We start from the raw sequence: 24,624 nt of genomic DNA on the forward strand, positions 1-24,624 counted from the left end.
GGAAGCTTTCATGTAAATATCAGCTTTTCTGGCTCTGTGGTTCTTGAGAAGAAGACTTTTAAGAGTTTCCCTTTATATTTGTATGTAAATCTTTGATCCCCTATTGTCGCCTCACAGTACCCCAAGGGGCCATTATTTTAACAAACTTGAATCTACTCTATGTCAGGAAGCTTTCATGTAAATTTCAGCTCTTCTGGTCATGCGGTTCTTAAACATATTTTAAAAGATTTTCCCTAATTATTTCCATGTACAACTTTGATCCTCGGATTTTGACCCCACCTTAACCCCGGGGGTCATGATTTAATTATTTCCCCTCTGAAAAGTACTTGACCCTTCATTTTTAAAGACTTGAAAGCCATTCACCCAATAATGCTTTGTGGCAAGTTTGTTTAAACTTGTCTCAGTGGTTCTGGAAAAGCTGAAATTTTGAAAGGTTTCCAACAACGATACCGACGACAGACAACGGACAAATTTTGATCAGAAAAGTTCACTTGAGCCTTCGGCTTAGGTGAGCTAAAAAGTCTGCCTAAACATATGTTCCAATGTATTAATGATGTAAACAAAATGTGTCAAAATATAAGAAAATAAATATAAGGAAATAATCACACAGGAAGTCTGGAAAGAAAGTAATACATGCTACACAGACGGCGTCCATGATTACAACGTTCTTCCTCTATGACCTTTGAAACGCATATATAATTAGGTAATTCAGTATATCAACATTGTGTGCACAAAATATCCGTCGATTCTGTCGTAAACCAAAAGTGTGCATCGTTAATTCTATGAGTGTGTGTCATAATGCAAAGAACACCCTGTATATATAAATCAATCTCTTCCTAATTAATTTAAAAAAAGTGTATCCTGAATGAGAAAGTATAAGTCGTTTGACAACAAACAAGTTGTGCCTTTTATGCCTTCACCGATGATTATCTTTAGTTTGACAAGAGGTAATTTTACAGAATCTAAGGCCAATAAAATTCATCACATTTTCTGTACCCAATCTGCTTTTCAAATAGCCATACGTTTTTGGTATCAATTATATATTGATTAATTACATTATTCCAAGATATCGGATATTTGAATGTACGAACTTCACGTTCACTGAATATAACATGGGGATCCCATTGTATAGGTTTTAAACGCATGGTATCACAATCAATTTTCGATCTCTTGATATGCAATGTGACATTTAAAGTTTTAAAAACAAGAACGACTTGCAGCTTGATAGTTGCCAGATGGATGGGACCATTGGAATATCTTGGATATTTGCAGGTTTTCTGTTTATGGTGAGTTCTCTTACATTTACTATTAGAAATGAGAATCAAGGTTTTATTCAGTATCGGTCCTAATTGGGTGTTTGGATTTGCGAATATTTGGCCAATGTTGTGGGTTTTTAACACCCAAAGAGTGTCGATATAAACCGTCATTAAGTCATTAGTTCTTGTATGGAAAATATATTTCAAACTTTTCTAAAAAAAATGATAATTAATTTTAAAGTCAAGGGTAGACATCGATATTCAAATATATACACATATTAATGGTCGTGAAATATTTAAAATTAATTAAAAGGGTGATGTTTTCGTATTTTAGTTGTAGATGAGAATAGAAATGTTACAATAATCAAGCATTCAGTTTATAATCATTTTATAATCAAGAATTCATTTTATTGTTCTACGTCAAATTCGAAAATTTTTCACAGATTTAAAAAGGTCACAAATTTTAGATGGAATATAACATATTTTGACTTAAGTAGTGCGCTTACAACATTATTATTGAGGGTTCGTTATTGAAATACTACTAACTTCCCCTTTTAATGTCGAGCGATTGATGACTGAAGAGCTGTTACCTATTTCAAACGTCGTGGGTTTGACACCGGGATTGAATCCGGACACCCATGCCATGATGCAAAATGGAATGGTAAGTTTTTACTGCATGATTCCTATAGCATGGAGTTAAATACCTGGTCCAGGGTTTATCAAGTTTAGATATGGTGAGGAAACACATGTGTTCAATATTAATATGTATGGTCGTTTGAGGTCCATGTATTTTTTACCTTTGACCGCCTTAATTCCTGTCCAAGGTGTCATGACATTTACGATTTCTATACAAACACATATATCCTTACCAAACATGAATATGCACATAAATTGACTTAGACATCTGAAAATAATCATGAACGATTGCTTTATCTTAACCTAGATATAGGCAAAGACCGCGAAATTCACCATCATTGTTTCTTATAAATACTACAACTATCAGACCAATCACATCCGAGAAATTGAAAAAGTCCAAATATTAATACACCACAAACGAGGGAAATTGGAAGATGTAAACTACCTAAATGATGTATTACTAAAATAATTGAGAAATCAGATCAATTTAAATAAAGCATCATATTTTGTATTTTCACTAGATGTTACACTGCGCGAAATTTGAAGATTGAGAAATTGAAAAAAGTCCAAATGTTAACACTGCACAAACGAGAGAAATCAGAATAAACTACCTGAATGATGTATTACTAAAATAATTGAGAAATCAGATCCGTTTAAATAAAGGATCACATTTTGTATTTTCACTAGATGTTACACTGCGCGAAATCTGAAGTTTGATCTACCTGGAAACATCATGGCTGGCGTTGTAACAAGGAGACGTGCTGATATAGGTAACTGTGAGCTAAAATATATTGTTGAAATGTTCTCAAAGTATCAACGTAAGAATTGACTTGATCAAGACAAATGAAAACACCTTTCAAGTTATTGAAATTATAATCAAATCGTTCAAAGTAGCAACTATCTATGACAAAACAAATCTGCTTAGGATGTATAGGTATAAAACAAGACGAAGACAACGATTTGAAATGGTAGACAATGAAGCAATACGGAAAAATATACGTTCGACACTATAATATTGCACTAACATGCAAGTTGAAGATAACGAACAGTAATCAATCTCATAACTCCTACAAGCAATACAAAATAGATAGTTGGGCAAACACGGACCCCTGGACACACCAGAGGTGGGATCAGGTGCCTAGGAGGAGTAAACATCCCCTGTTGACCGGTCACACCCACCGTGAGCCCCATATCCTGCTCAGGTAAACGGAGTTATCCGCAGTCAAATCAGTATGCCAAGAACGGCTTAACAATCGGTATTAAATACGTCAAGGAAGGGCCTCACGCTTTCTGAATAATATTTGTCAGTTACCAGACTTGGTATGAAGCATGAAAGGCGAGATAACGAACAGTGATCAATCTCATAACTCATATAAACAATACAAAATAGATCGTTGGGTAAAATTTGACCCCTGGACACACCAGGGGTGGGATCAGGTGCCTAGAAGGAGTAAGCATCCCTTGTCGATCGGTCAAACTCGCCTTGAGCCCTATATCCTGATCAGGAAACGGAGTTATCCTACATTCAAAACCAGTGTGCCAAGAACGGCCTAACAATCTGTAAACATGTCAGACAGGATTTGACCAAATGCGAGGTTGTATTGACGAACTAGATCGTTATAACGACCATAAAATTTGCAAAATGCTGACTTCAATCGAGACTGTTGAAATCCCTGTACCATCAACTTGTTTGTCAGTAGCTTACCTCGATTTAAAAACTGACTATACCCAGAACAACCTCTTGCATATCGAATCAGTTAAGATATATAAACACCATATGCAGGTGATAATGGAATATTGCTACATAAATGTGGGAAGTTGACGATGGAGAAGCTGAAATCATCCCGTTTGTTATACAGTTGAGTTGTCAGTTTGCCGTTAATGTCTACTTAGTGATATTGTATTGAAATACATCTGTCTAATGATCCAAAAGTAAGGAAAGCAATTTGAAAAGCACATGGGTGAATCCTGGAAGAACATCAAGGTAGAAATTACAGCCATATACGGTTGCTTCCCCGTCTAAAAGCACCGAATACCATCAAAGGCAGACAGATGACAATTTCATAAATAACTCAACAGAGGTGAGGATACCCTCATAGCCCCTTTCAGATACGTCACTGGTGCGCGAAGAGTGAGTAGGTGAGACAAACACTCCAGAATAAGAAAAAAAATGTCAATAGCCTTCTGTAAGTGTTTAAACGGAAAAAAATGACCCCAGAGTTCTTCCATTATAAGGGTTGTGCGATATAGTTTGGTATTTTATACATGTAGGTAGAGTTGTTTACTTGTAAGATGGTGAACTGTCACTTCCTGCTGTTTTGTTTGTTAATTTACGTTCCACTCTCTGAATTCTCACCTATACTGGGGTGTAATTTCAGTAACTTGTGGGAGTGTCAAAAAATAACTTATGCTTGGAGTTGAAAATCGTAAAATGGAAGAGTTTTTGTGTCTTATCGTGACAACACCTATTGTAGTATTCGCTTATTTAACAGTTGATGACGGAACAGCCACTGTCTTCTTTAACAAGTCATAAGTTTGACACTGTCCTCGGTATGGATTGAACTAAGAACATTCTGTTCATGATGGAAGTGCCCTAACTACTATCATATTGTGATATTCTTTAATTACACAGTGTACATACATTTCATTCTCTGCTAATATATACATGTATATGTATTTGGAAAAAAAACGACTTCTATCCTACTATGAAATTGCAAGTGACAAACAACCTCTGGTGTGTCCAGGGGTCCGTGTTTCCCCAACTTTATATTTTGTATTCCTTATAGGAGTTATGCGATTCATCACTGTTCGTTATTTTCGCCTTTCATCAAATACATTTCTCACACCAACACACCGTTCGTGGTACAGTACTTCAGTAGAAGTGGAAGAGCTTCGCTTCGTAATAGAAATGACGTGGTTACTAATATGAATTCCCTCTACCCATCGATAATGAACACTGATCAATTTAGTAATTCAAATTTTAGAGTAGAGCAAACACGGACTTCTGGACTCCCCATGGATCTGGTCTTAAGAGCAGCAAGTATCCCATTATCGAACGGCCACACATGTATTTAGTCATATCTCATGATCAGGTAGTTACCATAGACAGAGTAACCCCTAGTCAAATTCAGAGTTCCAGAAACGTCCTAACAATCGGCATGAAACATGTCAGACAGCATTGATCAAATGATAGGTTGCATTGGTAAAATAGATCGTTATAACGACCATATAATTTGCGACAGGCTGACTTTGAACGAGACTGTTGAAAGCCCTGTAATTTCATCATACTTTATCATGCCTGAATATTGATTTTATCGACAAGGATTCTGTTTCTCAGGCTTAAGTTGATCAATTATTTATTTTATGCAGACAAGCTGTCTACATGCTTATGTCATGCAATGTTAGGAAATTTTATCTTGAGTAATATTGACTTCAAATACTGCACCTCATGTATTGATTATTCTTTGTTTTAAACAGACATGTTGAAAGTTTATCTGGGTTTTTTTAATAATGGAGAAACTCAGATTGATTTTGCTATGAACACAGTGCAATTTATATTTTGCATTATTATAAAATAAAAGCAATCGGTACATTCTCATTTTAGGTTTATATGGAAATCCTCCGAAGCCAATTAAAATCCCAAGACTGCAAATGAGGTAAATCTATGTTTGCAAATGTTGAGCACAAGTGGAATGCACCTAAAGTATATAATGACACAAAAGTAAAAACATTTCAAAATGATATTTTTTTTCTTTTTCCTGAAACACAAGACGCACCGAACCGTCCCACAATGTACGTAGCAGGTAATTTTGAACTGTGTTATGCTTATGGTGATAATACTACTGATTGGATGTCTTCACAGTTATAAGAACACGTACAATTCTTCTTCTATGCATTAAAAACAACTTTTGTTTTGCGATGAGTCACCAATACCTAATTTACAAAGCAATGTTTTAGCTTACCTTGGCTGAAACTCAAGTGAACTTTATTCATCTTATTTTGTCCGGCGTCCGTCCTTCCGGAAATATACTGACGGTTTCAACTTCCTCTCTAGAAACACTGGGCAAATTTGAACCAAAGTTGTAATAAAACATCCTTAGGTGAAGGGGATTAAAAGCTGGTCAATTGAAAGATCACACCTTTTTCAGAAGATGATCCTAAAATAGTGAAAATAAGTCGGTATCTTTTAAAACGCTTCTGTTCAAGAAGGATTTGACTCGAGAAGTCATGGGAATCATGTTTTTTACATGGTGACATTTAGGGATAATCTTACGAAATGTTCTTTACATTTACATGTTTAAGATAAGAGGTGATGATGGCTATTATTTATAAAGAAATCAGATTGATTCCATTTTTTTTCAGATCTTGTATTTTCAGCACCAAGTCATCGATCAGTCAGGCTTGGATGCACTTAAATTGAAAGTAATCAAATGATTGGATTCTGATTGCAATTTTATCTGCAATGGGTATGCTCATTATCAATGGTGATTGTCAATTTTAGCATGTGCATGTGATATAAATTCAAAAGAATATCTATTTTCACACGATTCAAATGGAAGATCACAGCTGCAGTTATTGTACCGATCATCAATGTTCAACTTTATAAACACTTTGCAATGTTTTTAGCATTCGCATGATCAGAGCTTTTGACCAGCATGTTCTTGAAATATAAATTGAAATGGGTTTTATATATTTTAACGTGGTCGAATTTTTAGGACTATTTTCTGAATTCGCATGCTCATAATGAGGGATGATATTAACTACTGTACTATAAAACAAATACCCCATTTGTATGTGATTGAAAATTAAATTGATTTTAGTGTTGTGAAAATAAAATTCTAGGTACTTCATCCCTTAGGGACGAAATGAAAAAAAAAAAGTTTCTCTTTTGATGCAATACTTATGATAAGGAATTCAACACTGCATGTCAATATATTCAAGTTATCTGATGAGATCATTGGCCGTTACCTGAACAGTAAATAAAACACACACAAAATAACTCCAAGTCAAATCAGTTTATGCTTACTAGTTTGCTGCTTAACAATACAATTTTATGGTTGAAGTGATTATGAAAATAATAATAAAAAAAAAATCATCGTGTCCAGAAATACAACGAAGACAATACATGACTGTTTTAAACTTTAACTTAAATATCATGAGTTATGGTTCTTCCAAAAAGTTAGAGAGAGCAGCAAATATATTTGTTCGCTTGGTATCCCTAGGTTTGCCTTGAAGGCACTGAAAGTCATATATACCATCACAGCCCATTATGTGATGTGCTAGCTGTTGCGATGTAAATTTAGAGAGGAAAAAACCCAGTTCCGACAGCTTGTTGTCAATGGTGCATGTCCCTTTACCAAACCAGGTTATACAAAAGCAACTTGCATTTCTCAATTGGAATTTGACCAATCAGAGACTAGAATACAACAAGAATTAAATTACTGAACCTTATGGAGAATCAACGTTCATTACAAATATTTGTGATTTTGCATTCATTTGCATACTCACGATCAGAACGACTGATCGCTTTGGTTATTTACCCTACCATCTGTGTTTAATATGAAAATTCAAATGATTTTCATTTTGGGAAGGGGGTGAAACTTGACAACTGTTTGATATTGTTTCATCATTAGCATTTCGAGATATAATTGGTCATCAATATTTCCGAAATTATCACAGTAGAATTGCTTAATCTGAAACGTATCCCTAGACTTGCCGTAAAGTCTCTGTAAAGAGGTCAAATACCGTTATATCATCAGAACTAACCCTGTGATGTGGCAGTTGGTGCTTTTGACACATGCAGTTCGAGTTACCGAACCTTGCAGAGGATCAATGATCATTCAAAATATTTGAAGTGTTCTGTTATTTTGCATGTTCACTATCAGAACTACTGATTGCTAACGTTATGAAATATGTTATGTGTGTTTAATATGAAAATTCTGTTGATTTTTTTGTTGTTGAAAAAAATGAGTTGATCAAATGCTGGGAATTGTCTTTTAATTTGCATTTCCAGATATAATGGTAATCGATATCTGTAAAGCTACTGCAGCAACACTGAATAATCCAGCACCTGTGTACCTCGTTTTGCTGTCAATTCGGACCCTTTTTTTCATTCAACATTTCATATTGTAATTGCGTTCCGCTGGTTATTACGACATAATGTGTTTCCGATAAAAAAAACTTGTAAGTTCAGACCACTGTATAACATAGTCGATGCATCAATAAAACTAGATAATTAATTATTTTCAGTTCATCTTGTGAAGAGTTTAGAATTAACAGACTACAACCTTCCTTAATCACATTTGAATTTGGTCCATCAGAACTTAACCTTTACAAATACGTTGCTGAAGAATCATCATTTCTTTGGAGAAAAACCAAAGAAACATACGCCTTGAGGAATGACAGTGAGCCGTTAGATGGACTGATCTTCATTCATGGAGGATCGGATAATATACAGGATATATGTCTGAAGCTTTTTGAATTTGCTCCAGAGACAACAAAGTCCGATGAAAGTAAGTAGCTGGAAGATAAAGTGAATTTTTAAATGTGTCACTACACTGAATGACCAAAAGTTATGTAACTAAGGTGGCTGACGTCGTCACAATTGAAACAGCAGCTATATTGGGTGGGGTCCCCGTAGGGGATGTAGTGGTACATGGTGAACAAAAACAAATTAAAGTGAATTAAACATTACTTATTGTACTAGTATTTTCTTGCAAAGCTTTTTTTGGAAATACCGATTCCTATAATGCAGGCCATTAGCTCATCCCGGATTTCAATGTTACATATCTCGCGGGACAGTATGGTTTTGATGCAATGTCAAATCTTGTCGTTAAGCTTTGGGGATTGTGCAGGCCCGTTGACGTTTGGAATACCGTTTTCTTGTTTCCACGGATTGGTATGTCTAGAGGAATGAGGGCTGGCTTTGTCGTCTTGAAAAATGAATTCCAACTTCTAAACTCTTTGGCAACAGACCTACATACCAAAGCTGATTAGCCAACCATTCAATATACTTTACTGACTTTATATTTCCATTTATATGTACAGGAACACCAATACTAGCATTGGTGCACTATGTTAGACCCCCAAAACATGCAGCGTAATTCCAAGTGTGTTTTATGTTGGTTCAGACAGTAAAGCTTCCATATCTCGGATGATTTGCTCCATAGACTCAGGGTTTTTTTTCAATCCCTACCTGTGTTTCGTCTGAGAAAATACCTTTCTGAAACTGTTCAGGTTTCCATTACCTTGTTTTCTTCGGCACTATATAATTTAGTGTTATCTGTTGACTTTACCTATATTATATGTTTTGTGAATTTTGCTTTCCTGTATCCCTCCTGATCTAATCTACGACGTACAGTTCCTATGGACACATGGGTACCTTAAGTCCTACCAAGAGTTGATGCACGTGTGATATCTTGAAGACACGGTCTTTTCATTCGATACTGTACGGAGAATCGTCTGGTACTGTGAATTACAAACTCTTCCCGATATAATCCGTACCCTAATTACTTTACGCATATGCTAATATGTTGACAGTGCTACCCGTTGAACGATCGCAACTTCATGTATGCACATATTTTATAATGTTCATGCTTTGCTCAGGTTCAATTTAAATAATATATATTTGCCAAATATTCATTACATGAATAAGATTAGGTAGCTGAAACAATTTGCTCGTTTTAGTTTTCTCCCAGGGTTTTATATTGAAAATCATTAAAACATTAAAAAAAAATATATACATGGATGTGATTGAAAAATTTTATGCTATATATTCATTTCATTTCTGCTGCCTTCACTGTGACTTGCTTAACCTTTGATGTACGACTTGTTCTGAACGCTATGCTCTCAGCACTCGACTCCCTCTACTTTCCCTTTTTCTACTCTCAATATTTTGAAGTTACTAATTGTATGATAGAAATGTCCAAACCTTCAAAGTTTGTAAAACTGTGTACACGGCACTGCCTTGGAACATAAAACGCATTTTAATATAATGATAATTTTAGATAAATCAATATGTATGTGCGCGGATATATACAATTTATATTCGATGTCATATTATGTATGCTTAATGTTTACGTATATTCAATATTGTCAATGATTAAGAACATTTTTGAAGTGAGTGATACGTTGGCAGTAACCGTTCGCTAACAAAGTAACTAAAACGAGAAGAGGAAGCCATAGGTCCTCTGATATGATCGGATAAGGGGGGTTCCGTCATCAAACACATTCGTGAGTTAGAAACTACCATGTACCATGCGCATTGGCAAAACAATATCAGTAAACCCATGGATGCTCCCCAAACTTCATATGACGACTGATACTACGATCAATAACAGCTAAAATACTGTAGAAATGAAGAAGTTTTATATATATATATATATATATATATATATATATATATATATATATATATATATATATATATATATATATTTTAGTGACCTTGATCGTTAGAAAATGGCATTCCTTGACATTTGCTTGGAAGGTATTTGCCTATTACTTATCTGCGTGACATATCATCAATGCGGTTTCAAACAATTATTGAGATAAGGACCATTTTCCTCATATAAAATATATGTTCTTAGTGACATTTACCTTTCCAAAATATTGGTGCAAAAAATCGATCAATGTTGAACCATTGTTGAAATGAAAGCTTTATATTCAAGATCAATTCATGTTCCAAAAAAGATGCAATAAAGTATATTATCCAAGTGACTTTTATCCTACCAAAAATTATCTTGGTCCAAAAATCGTCTATGAAATGTTTGTTATCAATTATGATCAATTTCCGATGAAAAGTTTGGGAGATAGACACCTTTAAAATCTGCTCACATAAAGACAATTATGTGTTCTGAGTGCCCTTGAAGTTTCCCAAAAATGGCCTTGGTTTACAATTAATTGTCTCGAGAACAAGTGTGATCGATTATATCAATTTGTGATGATATGAGCTCAGGTGAACGGGCAGATACAATGGCGACTACATATTCTTCTGAATTTTTTGGGGGGAGCAAGGAGATTGTTGCAATTCAGATTCTCTGCTATTGAAAGCAGTGTTGAAAGAGGTAAAAATGATTAAACACTAATACTGTAGAATATATGGTCATGTACATCTCTTTATTCACAGCTGGAACAAGATTACTTAAAGAAAAGGACTACATAGTAGTATGCTATCTTGGAGTATCATTTTGGAATGAAAACAAGGTATACGTCACATTTACATTTAAACATTACTAAATCATCATATGTTAAATACACGAATCCGATAAACGTTCAAAAACATGTTTTCCTGTGGTAATTAGTTACATAAAAGCATTACGATGCATATTTTAAACACAAAATATTACATTTCATCCATATGCTATTGTTACAAGCATTATGTTAACCTTGAGACTTAATAAAGCTGGGTTTTTTAAAGTTAGAAGAATATATTTCCCCATAAAAAGAATGTATCTTTATTCCATATGAAAGTTGAAGATAGCGAACAATTATCAATCTCATTACAGATGTTTGCTACATATGTAGCAAACTGTATATTTTTGTCAAGGCGTAACATTTATTAACATCTAGAGATATGTCTTGATATATTTTACTGTAGGTAACATTGCAGGAGGTGGGTGATGCAGTGAAAGATGTTGAAGATTCGCGTTTGTTTATCGTAATTGAATCGCAGGATGGAATTGAGAAAAAGATGAAGCTGGTCAAGGGTCGCAGTTTATGTCCAGCTTCTCATATCATCAGAGCAAATGGGGACAAAGGGGTCATCTACGATGGACTCTATGCCATACTCGAATCAAATTTGTCTAGGTTTTTATCTGATTTGGAAACGAAAACAATAACTCGCCATCTTAGTTGGTACAAGTCACAGCTGGAAATTCTGATAGGAAAACTTCATTCAAGGAAATCCATAACTGTGTCAAAGCTGAGAGAAGCTTGCATCGGAAAAATCAAAGCGTAAGAAAAGTTGTCCTATATTTCACTAAATGTAACATATCATGTACATCACCTTCTTTGAACAATAGGTAAATATTGGTTTGCACCTGACGGCCACTCGTTTAACCATGTATCGAGAGCATTTTATTTCACAAACATAAAGTTGTAGTCCTTATAGAATAAATTATACTAGAAAATAGAGTTCACCCATTATCTTTTGAACTCTTTGCTCGTTATCCATCGAACTATTTACACGGGTACTGTTAATGATTATATGAATACGGGAATAATTATATGAAATGATTTTTCTTGATTTATTCGTGTACCAGTAACCAAATATTTCACATGTACGTAATCAGCGTGTGCGTAACATCATTATTGCATATCACTTTCAGTGGAATTCGATTTGGAGTCATTGGATACAGGCTCTGCGGGGACACTTTGTATATCTTGGAAAACGAAAACCTTGTCGTGAAGAATGAAAAATTCATGTTACCAATTAGAAAATCCATCCAAGAGAATTTCCAAGGAAAAGTAATCTTTCACGCATTGGCAAATACATCATTTAAGCCACATTGCACTGTCAAATGTGGAGAGTTTTTGGAGAATGCTGACAGAGATAGAAAAGGAACGATAGGAATCTTCGGGGAATTGAAAGACCCTACGCGTGGAAATTCACTAGAGAGTTCAGAGGTCGTAATTCTGTCTTCGGGGCACCTCTTTCATGAAGGGGAAATTGCAAAATATTCTTTCAGTGAGAGTTTAAAGAGGATTGGCCATTGCATATGGCCAACAGGAAACGAAAATCCGATTTTAAACTTACACGATATATCCATTATCCAGTTAGATTTCTGCATGTTAGGAAGGTTGCAAAAAAGCATACTTAAGGAAAAAGTCATTGTCGATGAACTCTCAAAAGCAAGTTTGAATTACAAAAAAGTTTTCAAATTTGGGGCAGAAACGAAGGAAACATTTGGCTTTATTGAGAAAATTGACGATTTTGAAATGTTTGGTGGTGATGTGATGATCATCGTGCCGAAAAGCACTGATGCATCTAATGCACACGGGAAATTCTCTGATAGAGGGGATAGTGGGGCGATCGTCTTGACACGGGAAAAGGATAAACTGTATGCAATCGGGATGGTTTATGGAGATCAGATTGATTTTCTGCAAGCAGAATGTGCAAGTAACAGCAACGAGTCTATTGCAATTGGTTTAAGAAAAGCAGTGGATCGGTTTACAAAATCTACAAATAAAGCAATTGTATTTGACAAAATCTGAAATTGATTTTCTGTGTCAATTTAAGAATTGCAGCATTTCGATCGGGATTTAAAAGTATTTTGAATGTGATCAACTGCATACAGCTAGTTTTTAAAAGACAGTATTTCTGTGAGATATTGGTCATGCTATATTTCAAACCTGTATTTTGCAGGTATTTCATTCCTGATCCAATGTCCATTTTCAATCGAACCTATGAGTCATCATTTGATTGTTTTTAAACAAACAATGCCGTCCGGGTCAGAGTGATTATGCATTTGTATAGTTTATGACAATTTTGCCATAGTTCAATTTTTTACCTGAAAAAAAAGTAACTTGATGTTGATATAATGGTAAGGTGATTATTCATTAAACTACCCAGCTTCCACGTAAAGAATTAATATGGGGATAAAGAGAAATAACTCTAATCTATGAATCAAGCACGATAAATATTAAGCATGGGTAAAAGATATTTAAGATTATTTTCATAATCAATCCGAGTTACTTGGGCATCTGTGTGTGGTCTATGCTCGTCAGTTGTCATATGTCCTGCAATAACATTTTAAGATTATCAACATTTCAGGAACTTCACATCGCAGTCTCCATAGAGCAGTTTTCCAGTACAGTGAACTTTGCTTAATTCGACACATATGCAATCCGTTTCCTTGGACATTCCGACCCTTGTTTTTATTCTAGATACCATATCTTCAATGTTTTTCACTGTTTATCCCGACGCACTGTGTTGTGCGGCAAAAAGTATCTCCAAGTTGGTGGTGTAGAGGTATGACCAGTCTCGGTTTATAGTTAGCATTTCGCAAAATCTATGGTTATTAAAACAATCTAGTTTGTCAATACAGCCTATCATTGGGTCAAATGCTGTCCGACTTGTTTCATACTTAATGTTAGCCTGTTTATGTCACAATAATTTTGACTATATATAACTCCGTTTATCTAATCAAGATAAAGGGCTCAGGGCGAGTGTGACCGGTCGACAGTGGATGGTTACTCCTCCTAGGCAACTGCTCCCACCTCTGATATATCCAAAGGTCCGTGTTTGTCCAACTCTCTATTTTGTATTGTTTGTGGGAGCTATGACATTGATCACTGTTCGTTATATTCATCTTTTATTAGACATATTTTGCTGTATTTTAGGGACTGTAAAATAATAATGAAATACATGAATTTTATCCCTAATAGTACATACACTTCTAAAGATTGGATGAAATCTTTATTTTTATATATTCCGAACTTCAATACATATTAATGCGAAATATCATGGTATATTTTTGTCGAAATATCGTAATTCTGTACAAAAAGCATTGTCAATGAATGCGTTACATACGATCGTCATAAGTGATTCAAATGTCGGTCACAATATATGTAACACCCAAACCACTTGTCCACAGTTTATCAAATAGAATAGTAGCATCTTCATACAAAGTTAATTCAAATTTGTTCAAATCATAGCACTGGGGAGGGATCAACATTTATATTTAATCACTTACACCCTACATATGTTGTGGGTATTTTCCAAAATATTTAAAATCAAACATGTCCCGAAATAGTTTGCCTACGCCAAACACCCAAATGTGAAAGTAACGGGTTTTTCAGTAATAAACTTCAACACGGAAGTCCCCAATCAGGATCGGCATTTCACGATATCATACATAATTTGCATGGTCATAAGAGCCATGCATAGATCAAAGTGTTGTATCATTTCAATTCAAGCTGATAATGTCTCAATATAAGTGAATAACCTCTCGAATGGAAAGGAAAATAACACGCAACCCCCCCCCCCAAAAAAAAAAAACAATTAGTCTAATATTTTGTTGATAGAATAAGGTAGTATCGTACTGTCGATTCAATTGTATTCAATTTATGATTTCCAAGTCAGGGCGGGTCAACAACTTCGGCTATTAGTTTTAAAAGACGCATTGAATATTCACTGGAGTTCATATTGCGCATAGATTTCACTGATGGCTATTGTGGTTTAGATATTTTACGATCTCCACACGTTATTGTGTCACAAATTGTAAATATGTAGCTTTTATGTAGTTTACTTGCATTTAATCAGTAACAGAAATATATTATAAAACGATCATCATGTTGTAATTAGAAAAGGAGCCTCTCGAATTAATTTTTGACGTTTTACACCTCAAATCCGATACACATTTTTCTGAATATACACTACAATTGTAATATATTAGATACGTTGGACTGAATTCAAGAGCACTGTCTATGAATGCACATGCTAGCTCTTTTTTTTCTAAATATGTTCACTTTATTCAGAGTACATTTTACCATACATGCATTGCTAAGCTACGATGATACGATGAACACATATATCAGTGGAATTTTTTGGTTTTGGGTTTTTTTGTTTTTTGTTGTTGTTGTAAATTTTGGTACTTAAGCTGTATACTTTTAAATATCCACAACCTTTAATTTTTATATATATATTTAATCAATCATTATTATAAAATTTTATATCAATTTTCAAATACACCATAACATTTGCAGTTTATTTTTGAAACAGAGTACTATTTTCATTAATATTTTCGTAAACTATTTGTACCACGATCTTGTTATATTGAGGTGGTTTGTTAATAAATTGATTTCTCAAATCCATATTGTTACCCCTGTCTGTATATTATTATGAGTACGTAACAGTCTACTAAGTTTGGAGGTTTCTTCTTCACAGCGGTGAGAAGAAAAAAAATAATGGCCTGCAACTTGATCCAGCAATGCATATCTGTTTGTAAAGGTTTGGGGAAGTTTTTGAATACAGTAAAGGTTCGATAACTTTATCAAATGGGAATTCTACACACATTTAAAGAACATTTAGTAACTTAAAAACCTCAAAATTCCCCTCATATCAAACAGCCATTCAAAAATTCCAATGCTTATATAAGCAATACAAATTAGATTAGGGTGTGACCGGTCGACAGGGGATGCTTACTCCTCCTAGGACCGGTCACATTCACCGTGGACCATAGATCTTGATCAGGTATGTATTTTGTAAAGCAACACTCTGATTCTATGCACAACTATTCTAAACTTGATATGAAAATATGAATTCCTTATTGACAACATCTTCGTAATCTTTAGCGATGGGCTCTACCAAAAGTGTAATGGAATTCTTATGAGTACAATATTTGCTTCTTTATTAGCTAAATTGTTTTATGTCCTTGCGAGACAGAAGTCATTTAAAAGTTTCCTCGTCAGAGGACAAGAATCTCTGATGGCGGTCTTCATCTCCAAATTTAGAAATGTTGATGACGTTTTATATATAACTGTTATCATTTTTATTCATATATTGATTCTATGCATCCAACTACATTCAAACTAAAATTTAAAAAAACCACAGAGTCGTCCACAGCGTCCTGTAGATGGTGTATCAAAATACACATTGTAGGTGTTAACGACAAACTAAGCAACTCAAGATACATGACACACAGGGTGACTTTAGTTTCTATATCGTCAACTCCACATATCTATGTAGTAATGGTCCGTTATCACTTAGAAATGCAATGATTCACAATTATCACTCAGGTGACCTACAAAGCCAAACCCTTTAGGTCTTGTTATATCTTTTGAAGTCGAAATTGCGTCTGTCAAAGTCTTATTTAATAAATGTTGATCATTATTGTATTAGTAATTGTAGGAACTTGAGGCATGAACAACCAAACATGATCTATTATTTAATTTCAATGTACTTTACCAAAATATGTCCCTTAGGAAGTTGACTTTCGTAATACGCTGATATTTAATGAATCACGGGTTGATATGTAATGAAATAATCAACACAACATGCGCTATTCTTGCAAATGGATTTATTAACGGACTGTATCTTATTTAACGTCTCTGTCAAGATTTTTTCACTAATATGGAGACATCACAAAGACCGATGAAGAACTTCAAATTTAGGCCTTTGTTCGGCGCATCCGACCAATGAGCAGTGATGGTTCTTTACCGTGCCACATCTACTGTGACACATGGCATCCGTTTCAATGTCATCTCCGAGGACCCGTGACATTCACACCTGATGCCGAGCGTTTGGCGATGGAACTGTCACTACTCGTTTTAACGAACTAGGTCTGTCCCGCCCGAGATTCGATATTGCAGAAGGAAATATTATAAATTAGTTTAATGCTGGATCTGTTCAAATGACAACCATCAAATATCAATTTCATATACAAAAAAAGAGATTGAAATTGCACGACAACAGTACAAAACAATACATGTGAATTATACTACCTTTCAAAAACAAAATTAACTCATATCAATGATGATACATATGTATCTTGTACTGGTCTAGTAATATGTTGGTAAATCGTTTATGCCAAATACATTTTGGTTCTGTATATCGTTAGCATCAGTTTAATAAACACATCTATCTTCTTTTCTGCTCAAAAACATCCACCGGAAAGGAAACTATAACTTAGAACAACCCCCTTTACATAAAAGCTTCGTTTTGTTTCTTTAACATACTACATAATTAATTTTTTAATATAAAACAAATAAAATATCTACAAGGTGGAGTATATCCCCTCACAATGAGTGTCCACCATCATTTTTATCAAGCCTCGTAATAACATTTACTCTTGATCACCAAAATTATAGGTTCTTCCTCTTTGATAACAAAGATACATGTGGAGTATGGAATCTAGAAGATCGCGGTGCACACATAAATCACCCACAAACGAACATTCACATCACTATATCTCCTCTTGCAATGAATGGTAAGGGAGCAATAATACACAAAATGTGCTATTTTACCCAAACTTCAAAATCGTAGATTCGGGGTTGGAGACAGCATGCAAGGCAACACATTAATAAATAAATAAGCTACACCCCCTCCCCCCAAAAAACCCTTAAAAACACTATAAATGATTAAAAGAACAAGAAAATGTAGGTCTAAAGTTCGGAAATGTTAATTCGGGAAGGTGGACCGTCCGTTTTCACTACATGATGGAATTCATAAGTTTGTCATTTGCTACTACATGTACTTACCGAATCTATATTTACGTTTCATGTTTCTGGGAAAAAAACACACCTACGAAATGAATATGAAAAAGCAGGGATTCTCCTACCAATCTAAAACTAGGTGAAGGCTTAGTGTCCATTTTATTATGTACTTCGTGCTATAATAATCACTAATCGACAGAGAGTGAAACTTCATTCTGTCGTTTTAAGTTGTCTGTGGATTTATAATTCTCTGAAGCTATTGAAAGTAGATAGATGTTTGTTTAGGAAACCGAGGACATTAAATTTGACAATTGTAAAATGGAAACCCTTTCATTTGAAAATCACAAATAGCTGGTTCTATCTAATAAAGAGAGGAGTGAAAATAGGCTTAGAAATAAAAAAAAAATCAATAAATTAAAATGCTTATAATGTGCAAGGTGAAGGTAACGAACAGTGATCAATCTCATAACTCCTATAAGCAATATACAATAGATAATTTGGCAGACACGGATCCCTGGGCACACCATACGAGGGATCAGTTGCCCAGGAGGAGTAAGGATCCCCTGTTTCTTATTCTTATTCTTATGAAAGGTGACGATAACGAAAGTGACCAATCTATATTGTCAATTTGTGTTAATAAAAGATGGGAATATGAAAATGGAGTACTGCTATTTCCATTTCAATAGTTCGTACCTGTACGCATATTCCACTTGAATTCTGACTTCTAAACCTCTGTGCGTTCATGTACATGTAGTGGGTTATGTGCATTTATGTACATATAGTAGCTTCTGTGCGTCGTGTGTGTATCGCCAGCAAATATTCTCAGCGGCAATATATTTCACGCGTTTAGAGGAATGCGGGTTTTTTTTTCCAAACATATATGATCTGGTCATTGTAAGTTACATATTTGTATCGCATACTTTTCCAAATACGTACATGCGTCGAGTTTAAGGTACATGTATATTTTGTTGATTCCTAGGTAACGAACAGTTACTTAAATTAATGCTTAATACCAAGCTTTACATGGGAGTAAGAAACAATGAAGGGATCAGATTCATTCATCATTATGTCTATGTTCATCATAGACAAGAACATGGAATAAAGAACAACATAGTGTCACATGAGAAATCTGACTCAGTTGCGAGGCAGGAGTGACACTTAGAGTGTATTCGATTAAGCCACCTGAGTTACACGGGTAACTAGAGTTGTAAATAAAATGTCGAATTATCGACACTAGTGTTGAACTCGTGTTACTCAAGTATACTCCCCATTTTACCAGGAGTAACACGTGTTCCAATATAGTGGCGTGTTAGGAAGAAACATAGGGTGAAGATTAATTTTGTCTATATTTCGTACCAGACATGTAATGCATCGATAAAAACACGATACGAAACATAATTTTGACACTTAAATTTGAACTGGATACTAAAATGAAACTTTAAATCACATTCGCGAATGTACAGACTGTCGAAATACTGAATTTACTAAATAATAATAAAACTATGTAATGATTTTTTTTTCGTAATTGACGTTTACTAATTTTACAAAATGCAATTATAAATGATTATATGATAATTAGAAGATATAAAACAATTGCCTATGTAAATACAACAATGAATTTATTATATTACATTTCCCCATCAGAGTTTGCATTCCTTACGTTCCTACCCTCCATGTTGTAAACAAACACCACACAACACGATATGTTTTATTTTCACATCTGGAGTTCATTAACTGAGCATGCGTAAATTCAACTATAGTGTAACAAGAGTTGTTTTAATCGAATTCACCCTTAATTATCCAAAGCCGAGAAATTTGCCATTATTGCTGAAGCTGACAACACATGTTTTAATTGTTTCTGGTAAGAATGGTATGACACCTCAAACTTATTATCCATCTACAAGAGCAGATTTTGAAATGTGTATCCATATTTGTGCATATATACTTGTGAGTGTGATTCTTAAGATATCAACATGCTCAGGGATTTCTGGCAAGCGACAACATCGTATCATTTGCATGGCTAGTACACGGCACCTACCTGTCATCCGAGTGAACAATTATGATATAAAGTTGATCGAGGAGATCGCCAGTATCAAGGCATTTGACAAACACCGGTGAGCTGGTACAAACAGTGGCGGTAGAGTGGGATAGCATCTCAATAACAACATTTAACAGACTCATTCACGCGATTCAAAGAAGAGTCTTCGCAGCAGCTGCTGTTCGAAGTAGACACTGTCGGTATCAATGACTAAACTCAAGTGCTGAAGTTTGACATAGGTCGCCTTCTTAACGGATGTTTGTTAATTTTTAAATCGTTTAATATTTGATTGTGAAGAAACATTGATTGCATATCTAACATTTACATTTACATCCTGCGTCGAGGCCTCTGCTGATGGACTATTAGACCTCGAGGGTCTCTACAGCCTAGTAGCTAAGTACTTCGTTACTAGCTTGAAAATACGGATGTATATTTAATTGGTGTTATAAAATTTAGAAATTCATTTCAAAATTAAGGATTATCTCACACATAGCTCTTATCCTTAAACGAATTTGACTACACTTTTTGGCACACTGTTTTTGCCTATAATACCTCTAAAACGTCATTGTTATTTCGGATTTCAAAGATTTCGGTTGAGCATCATTGGAGAGACATAATTTGTCGAAATGCGCACTTGGTGCATCAAAATTGGCACCGTATACGTTTTACATTATTATGACCATTTAAAGAAGAGGGATATCTCGTACTAGGCACCTGTGGGTCGATCGGTCGGTATGTCGCTAGGTAGACCACATGTTGCCCGTTCAATATCTTGAGAACGATTCACTTTATCACTCTGATATCTCATACGTGGGTTGTTTATGAGACGAAAGGTAACCCATTTAAACTTCATGTTAAAAGGTCAAAGGCCAAGGGTTAATATGATCTGGATATAAGAAGATACTGTCCGCTAATTACCTTGATAACTCTTTACTTGGCAGATATCCACCTTGGTGTACTGGTACGTATTCATAAGTAGCTGACCCCTATTGATTTTGATAGGACATGGTCATAGGTCATACTGGACATAGGAATATACTTTCCACTGAATATCTTGATAACCCTTTTCCTGAACAGGCATCAAACTTGGTACACTGGCACATCTTGTCGATTTTGAGGTCTCATGAGAAAGGTCAAGGGTCATACTGGATATAGGAAAATACTGTCCGAACAATGTATTTGAAACTCTTTGCTTGACAGATATGAAACTTAGTACACTCTTACATCAGAAGGAGTAGATTAACCCTATGAAATTGGTGTTCATATCGTCAACGGTCAAGAGTAAAACTTAACATTGCCATATATTGACTCCTATGTTTTAAGAATGATTTGCTTGATCGACAACAAATTGACTGGTGCATCAAAGGAGTAGATGCCACCCGTTGAAATTTAGATCGTATAGGCGATCTAGTCTTGACATGCTGTCTGCTCTATATCTTAAATTGGAATGAGACTACAATGATTTGAATGATGCATGTGTATAATTCTTTTTCATCACGGGGCATGTATGCTTTACAAACATTTTTACTTATTTTATGTACGTTGGCGAATAAACGGGGCGGTCTGTCGGATAAAAGCACAAAAGCCGAGAATCTGTGTTACAGCAGGCGTGGTACGATAAAGATCCCTCCATGCTCAAAGGCCGTTTGCGTGCTTACATAAGCGTTTCACGTCTCCATATGGGTGAAAATTTTTCGAGAGGGACGTTAAACAATATACAATGAAATATTCAAAAAGATTTCCTCGCGTCTATCTTTTTGCATTTCGATCAATAAACAAAAGTATCAAGATAATGGGTTTTTCTTTCTAACTACAGTGGATCACGATTGGATTCAAATAAACGTACCCTTTCACATGCGCACACTGACTTCCCTTGATTATAACCAAAGGATCTACGCAATTAATGTATTCCTTCACAACACTTCCTGCAGAATGACAACGATATGTGAATGAGTCAAGACCATTTCTTATCAAAACCTAAACAAGAAATAACCACTTAATTGCTCTATCGTCAATTGGACATTAAAACAGGGAAGTTCATCTGTCCGTGTAAACTCACTGACCGGGTCTAAATTATATTGCCATTGCAAAATACGGCATTATGTTGTCTTAACTTATCATATAGAGAGTTGAAAGCATTAAGAAATCCGCGTGTTTAAATTCTCAAAGTTGTCTTTGTCGTTTGGAATGGCCGTCCACGGCTTGATATGTCTTATTTTATTAATAGGATGTATACATTGTTATGGTAGGTATATCTTTTTTAAAGATCAATTCACGATAACAAAAGGAGCGGAAAACATTAGTCTGGATAAGGTTTTAATCTTTATAAAACGCTTATCAATAATCGTTCTAGAATTTCACCTAAGACTGAGTAAATGTCTTGAGTGTTGTTCAAATGGTTCGCACCTGAGAATTATAGTAGTAGCAATTTCATGGGGAGTATGTCTTTCATTTCTACATTGAATGGGGATTTGGAAATCAAAAAGACAAAAATAAGGTCATAACTCTATTCCATAGACCTCTGTCTTAAAATTCAAAATGAAACTTTACAAAGTAGGGGTTACCGATCAAATTTTCAAATGATTGACCAACATTTTGAATTTTATACAAAATTTCGAGCAGATTGATTTAGATTCTTACAGGAATCGGTGTTGTGCCTGAGACAAGTATCTCAACCAAAGTGATAAATTACAACATTTGAACTAGTTCAAAGATCCAACGACTTTTATCAGAAATTATAAAACTGAAAACACGTGTAGAAGTATATACTTTTACTTTTAATAGATTTGAAATCGCAAAACTTTTCTCAAATTAACAACATGAAAAAAGCATGATTGTTTAACACTTTACAAAATCATTCCTCATGATCAATTAAAGACTAAATCTTGTTGTATCATAGACAGCTGCTTCCTATCATATCTCATGATTAGTCGTCCATAAAATTTGCTTTGTTAAACACCACTTTGATTCCCTGCACAAGTACTCTGAAATAAAGATATGTTAGAATGCCTCATTGACAATATGTTCATGGTCTTTTGTGATCAGGCCTTCCAAGGGTGTGTTGGAATTCCCATGGGCACGATTCGGTCTCCTTTAGTACGGGATTTGTTTTGTTCAAAAAATTCTATGTGAGAAAAAAATCCTACCGTGTCCTTCGAGTCTGCATTTAGATATATCGACGACGTGTGATCTATTAACAAAATTTCTATTCATATGTCGATTCGATATATCCCTGTAGACTCGAAATAAAGGATACCACACAGTCGTCCACTTTTGCATCATAGTTAGATATTTTATTGGAAATCGATATCAACGGCAAACTAACAACTCAACTTTATGACGAACAGGATGATTTCAGCTTCTCCATCGTCAACGTCCTATATTTATATAGCAATATCCCATTATCACCTGCATATGGTGTTTGCATATCCCAAATGATTCGATACGCAAGATCGTGTTCTGTATATGGTCATTTGTTTTAAATCGAAGCAGGCTGCTGCCAAACAAATTAATGAGGCAAGGGTGTCAGCAGACTCGTTAATGTCAGCATTTTTACAATTTTTTGCTCGTTATAACGATCTATTTTGCCAATACAATCTATCAGTGGGTCAAACATTATCTGACTTGTTTCATGCCGATTGTTAGGATATTTACCTGATCAAGATATAGGGCTTACGGCGGGTTTGACCAGTCGACAAGGGATGGTTACTCCCCCTAGGAATCTGATTTCACCTTTGGTAAATGTAGGGTTCCGTGTTTGCCCAAACTTTCTATTTTGTATTGCTTATTGATCCCTGTTCGTTATATTCTCCTTTCATGGAGAATATATTGAGTGGAACAGAAACTATAGAATTACGCAAATTTAGAAACTGTGCGGTGAATCAAACATTCTGCCACAAAATACAGTTCCTGACAAACCCTTTAAAATTTGAATTGACACAATTTTTAAACTGAATATATGTGTAATATGTTTCCACGGATGAGATCAGTATTGAACCCGTAAATACGCGTAGTTGTGCTCAAAAGTTCAGGATTTAACTTCCTTCTGGCTTCATTTCTTTAATGATATACATCCGTCCTTAAGTACGTTCGGGTTATATCCCTACTTAACTTAAATTCATGTAGCAAAAAAAAAATATTTGATAACAATGAGACAAAAATAGATATAATATACATTCTCAGAAATGAAATACATAACAGGTCTGTACAAGCAAACACACCAATCCTTGTATGGAATGCTTTATGTGTAACACAGCGTGAATGAATATTGTCCTTGGAGTAAAATCTTTATGACAGGAACATATTCACTTGACTGCGTTTGGCGGAGTTTACAATTTAATGCAATTTAATGCCTTTTAATAACCGATTAACAATATCACCATAGAAAGGAACATCGTGAACGAAATTCGCATGTGTAGTCTTTACCTTGAACATTTACCTCAAGGTCGACCTACATTTTTACGAGATACAACATCCACATGAATATTCGATCGCTTGACGAACACAAATAAAAACATCGTAAACATTATATAACATGTT

The 24,624-nt window shown here is 34.9% G+C and overlaps 1 protein-coding gene across 5 annotated transcripts; it reads left to right on the forward strand.

Moving 5' to 3' along the window:
- The first annotated feature begins 1,145 nt into the window (after window positions 1-1,145).
- On the forward strand, window positions 1,146-14,474 carry LOC125660908 (uncharacterized). Of its 5 annotated transcripts, XM_056146256.1 has the most exons (9): window positions 2,647-2,662; window positions 5,497-5,548; window positions 5,663-5,684; window positions 6,255-6,314; window positions 7,906-8,020; window positions 8,142-8,404; window positions 11,020-11,096; window positions 11,491-11,846; window positions 12,221-14,474. In XM_056146256.1, exons 5-9 carry the CDS (start codon window positions 7,911-7,913, stop codon window positions 13,104-13,106), a joined length of 1,692 nt encoding a protein of 563 aa, XP_056002231.1. In that variant the 5' UTR covers window positions 2,647-2,662; window positions 5,497-5,548; window positions 5,663-5,684; window positions 6,255-6,314; window positions 7,906-7,910; the 3' UTR covers window positions 13,107-14,474. The 5 variants fall into 5 exon arrangements, with proteins under 5 accessions (XP_048748673.2, XP_056002228.1, XP_056002229.1 ...); XM_056146253.1 differs by lacking the exons at window positions 6,255-6,314; window positions 7,906-8,020 and adding an exon at window positions 1,173-1,286 and having other exon boundaries at window positions 2,580-2,662; window positions 5,663-5,695; XM_056146254.1 differs by lacking the exons at window positions 6,255-6,314; window positions 7,906-8,020 and adding an exon at window positions 1,304-1,917 and having other exon boundaries at window positions 2,580-2,662; window positions 5,663-5,695.
- The last annotated feature ends 10,150 nt before the right edge of the window (window positions 14,475-24,624 follow it).

The sequence above is a fragment of the Ostrea edulis genome, chromosome 8 (genome assembly GCF_947568905.1).
Source record: "Ostrea edulis chromosome 8, xbOstEdul1.1, whole genome shotgun sequence".
Taxonomy (NCBI): Eukaryota; Metazoa; Mollusca; class Bivalvia; order Ostreida; family Ostreidae; genus Ostrea; species Ostrea edulis.

Bases quoted from the DNA above. Each gene is read 5' to 3' on its own strand.
- LOC125660908 (XM_056146253.1), top strand. From the start codon at position 2,626: ATGGCTGGCGTTGTAACAAGGAGACGTGCTGATATAG. The intron at 8,405-11,019 runs GTAAGTAGCTGG...CTTTATTCACAG, and splicing joins GACAACAAAGTCCGATGAAA to CTGGAACAAGATTACTTAAA. The intron at 11,847-12,220 runs GTAAGAAAAGTT...TATCACTTTCAG, and splicing joins TGCATCGGAAAAATCAAAGC to TGGAATTCGATTTGGAGTCA.